Source organism: Centruroides sculpturatus, unplaced genomic scaffold (assembly GCF_000671375.1).
Source record: "Centruroides sculpturatus isolate CEXI.00-Female unplaced genomic scaffold, Cexi_2.0 scaffold841, whole genome shotgun sequence".
NCBI classification, from domain to species: domain Eukaryota; kingdom Metazoa; phylum Arthropoda; class Arachnida; order Scorpiones; family Buthidae; genus Centruroides; species Centruroides sculpturatus.
Genome location: NW_019385220.1, coordinates 120,936 through 125,213, shown reverse-complemented (window position 1 = coordinate 125,213; position 4,278 = coordinate 120,936). Strand labels below are relative to the sequence as shown.

At 26.9% G+C, this 4,278-nt stretch overlaps 1 protein-coding gene across 1 annotated transcript in view; it reads right to left on the bottom strand.

The window, feature by feature from the left end:
• The window catches only part of LOC111636335 (PHD and RING finger domain-containing protein 1-like), a 27,840-nt gene extending 24,153 nt beyond the window's left edge, over positions 1–3,687 (bottom strand). The window contains exons 1-2 of the mRNA XM_023381556.1: positions 3,540–3,687; positions 836–1,225 (exon numbers count right to left, since the gene is read on the bottom strand). Coding sequence (XP_023237324.1) covers positions 836–1,169 — 334 coding nt within the window. The 5' untranslated portion in view covers positions 1,170–1,225; positions 3,540–3,687. The remainder of the gene's footprint in view (positions 1–835; positions 1,226–3,539) is intronic.
• Between the last annotated feature and the right edge of the window lie 591 nt (positions 3,688–4,278).

The following is a 4,278-nucleotide window of genomic DNA, read 5'->3' as shown; positions in this document are numbered from 1 at the left end:
GTAACAATGGAATTGTTAAGAGAAAGCGACGTGCAAGACGCAGATGCAGTTTTTTTCGTTTTTGCGGGAAATCGAACATATTTTTAGACCCATCTAAAAATTCTCTAATTAGTCTGGAAACAAGGGGACCCAATTCTTGCATTCTGTGAAAACGGGTAAGGTTTACTGTAACGTAATAATCTTTATCTTAGTTATCGTTACTTTTGCCCAAGCAACGCCGGGCCCACCTGCTAGTTTTCTTATATTTTCATCAAAGAAAACCCATTTTACAAATAAAATTACAAAAATACTGACGGCTAGAACGGATTAATTGTATTTGCATTAATTTCTATGGGAAAAATTGCTTCGGTTAACGAACGGACTCATGGAACGGATTACATTCGTTAACTGGGGTTCCACTGTCGTAACTGTAACCATATCCATATAGTGTTGTTATAAACTCTATATCATATCCATACGGCCATATTACATTCCATAAGAAAAGTTTGCATCTATTAAACTTTTACAGTAGAGATACAGAGAATTGGTTAGTTACACTTGTGCCAAGCCACCATCAGTTGATACAATTGGAAGTCTGAAGCTGGAAACAACTGATGAAAAGTAATGAACTGGGTCAAAAGTAACTTTTAACCAACTCATGTTACTTTTTATATTATTCAAAAGTAAAAATAATAAATTTCATTTTTACTTTATTATTATAGTTGTTAAACTTTTTCTATCAATTCTAAATATTATAAATTCAAAAAATTTTAACATATAATTCAATATCTGATTGATTAATATTTGTTGTATTTTATTATTTGTAATTTTTATCATCATTCTAAACATTACATACCTTTATCAGCAGTTTCTAAGAATTTGAGCTCAGTTCCTTTTTCTTCTGCAACTACATCATCAGTTGGTAATTCATTTTCACTATCAGTAAGTGGACGCATATTTTTTTTAGCTCTTATGCACAAATTGAAATCATCATCAGAATCAGAACAACTATTGGTATTTTTATCACTAGTTTTTAAAATATCATTTGTTTGCATTAAAACAGAATCTTCAGTATCTTCTAATGGTTCAGAATCATTTTGATTATCACTGTCGAAACAAACTGGCATTTTACCACTTTTCCATTGTTTCTTTTTTGTTCGTCTAGGATTGAACTCTTCATCAGAACTCATTGCATTTACATTAAAGAATTTTTCAAATACATAATGATAAAATTAATTTTTCATATCTGAAATAAAACAACAGAAATAAAAATTTTTAAACTCTATCCTATTATATTAAAAAATTACATTATGCTATGCAAATATTTATAAAGTATAAAATAAATGTAATGACACAAATTAAAAACTTGCAACTGTTGATTCCATCAATTACTTAATTCAACAGATCACTGTACAATTCAATATGTCAACATTTTATTTTCAAACATTTTTCAAGGCCTTTCACATCTCATTATCAATGTGTTCAATTTGGCAATGAGATGCGAAAGATCTTAAAAAGAATTTAATCAAAAATAAATATGTTGACTTCTGGAATTATGTAGAGATTTTTTGAATTAAATAAAACAAACTATATATGATAAATAAAATGCATTTGCAAAACATTACCTTAAACATTTTTATTTTTATAGAATATTTTCAATGGAATGTCACTTTAAATTATTATTTAATATGCAAATTATTAATTAACACATAAATCATAAATTTACAAAATAACAAAGAAAAATAATAATAATAATTTTATTTTATTTAAATTTAACTAATTTCATTTGTAGATAAATGATCAGTCTTTCATTTCTTATTTGATTATATATGTATCCCATGCTTAACAGGGGATTTGATTAAAGTGCAAATTAATTGCGCTAATTCCTTTATATATGCGGCAGAAGTTTTAATTTATCTTTACTTAACATAGACATCATATTTTGATTAATGCAATTTTGATATATGCAGTAGGATCAAGGGATAAATTAAAAGCTTATACTTACAAATTTTTTCATACATAATTCTGCTGTTAATTTTTAAGGAGTAACATAACATTTGCATGAAACTTAGACCACACAATTTGATACAGATAAATTATAAATGTCATCTCCAATATTCTATATTGTGTACAACATACACATACCGTATTTGTTATATGGAAACTCACCACATACACACACACACAAAACTATAAAAAATCATTTGAATTATCATAATTTTCAATAAATAGTTTTATAAATTACATACATACCTACAATATTTAAAAATAATAATAGTAATAATAATCTCTTATGGTAATTTGTCACAAAACATCATGACATTTTACTGCACAATTATACTTTGTCAAAAAAATGGACGTATTTACTATTAATTGTTTAATATACTTGTTTTGTGTGTTATTAATATAATAAAGCCTAATTATTTCTTATTCTGTTTTCTCTATGAAGAATTATATTAATACATTCATAATTGTAAATAGGGTTGCCAACTGTCCTCCGTTTCACCATATTATACATCCATCCTCTTTTTATCAATAATTCCCTCTTTTGAACACAATTTTAATTGTTTGTTTTTGTTTAACATTATCATCTCTAAAAATTTACCAGCAAATGACATTCCAATACTTTTATCTTCTTATTCTAAAACAACAAGTTTATCTAAATCACTCATTAGAATAACAGAAAGAGAAAGATACTACTATTAATCAAAGATGGACAAGCAAATAAAATTTAGGGACTCAATTAGGGTGGCATCATGCAACAGTTGGTAATGATTCTAACACTGAGTTTAAAACCCTACTTATTACCTTTTTAATGTTTTATAATTTACAGTTAGTTGACATTTATAACAAACTACTTTGTTATAAATGTCCTCCATTGTAAAATGTCTGTGTAATGTCCTTTGTTGCACAATATTCTTCTCTTTTATACAAAAAAGTTGGCAACTTTAATTGTAAGCATTTACAGCTTATTTCATAAATCTCAACTGGACTGTTAAAACTCTCAATAACAGGGACCAGTTTATTTATTTAGTGAAGAAAACAAATTCTTAGCAAATCTTTGACAAGATCTTTTAAAGTTCCAGAGCATCAACTAAGCACTATGCATTGCCTGTGAAATGATCTTTATGTTTCTTGATAGCATTTTGTACAAAATAATAACAACAACATACAAGTAATATATGTAAATAGCTAAACAATTGTTTAAATAAGTTATTGTTTATTGTATCTAAACATTTTCTACTTCATGAATTAGTTGTTTAACATGTTTTTGTATGTGAGACTTGAATCTTTTGATAACTAATTATAATGAATCAATAGTTTAAAATTTAAAATACATAAGGTAAATATGATTTTTATTTTAAATTATTATATAATTCCCTCGATATAATTCATATATTAAATTAGTAAAGCAAAAAAAAAGCGAGAAAAAATTGGAAGAGAAATTGTTTTATTGTTTTAGATCATCCGAAGTGATGACAATTGGACATTTGCACTTGTTTGTTTTTTTAATGTAATTGCTTATATAATGCGATTACGATTTGTGAAATGAGAATTACCTCTTTCAGTCAACGATGTGAAGCATAATTTGTACTTAATTTATTCTTATTCCGCATGTCAAATATACTTTTCTTCCTTAAAATTTTGCCGTCGATTGACTCTCTCCCATAATCCTTTGAGTAAGGACCCGGATTTTAGTTCTATATCATCACGCTAGATGTCTCGTACAATTTGAACATCGTTTGGTTGAAATAGTGCACGTATTTACGTCAATTTGACGTCATTTTCATATTTGTTCATTATAAAGACGAAAGACTGACGTCAAATTGACATAAACACGCGCAAAATTCGTAAACCAATAAATGTATTGTTTCTAAATTTATCGATGATAAGACGAAGACATCTCTGTGTAGATTTAAAACAAAATAATAATTAAAATACTGTATTAAATTTTTAATAAACGTTATTCTGGTATAAATAGTCTTCCTGTTTAAAATGTTTATAAATAAAAAATTACTCATGCAATATACATTTAGGAGCAATCAACAAATTGTAAATCGCTCCCAAATAAAAATCTTTTCATAGTAAGGAAACGTAATACTATTTATTTCATGAATGAATAATATATTAGTAAATGTCTACTATAACCATATAATATAAAATAATGTCTTTTTTACGATTAGGCAAGGATGTGGTACTCTGTTCATGTTCATACTAGGGTTTCTCATTTTCCGATCTCTTGCTTGTCCCGGGATTCCGGGATAAAAGTGAACTGTTTCCCGGGATAGAATTAATTAT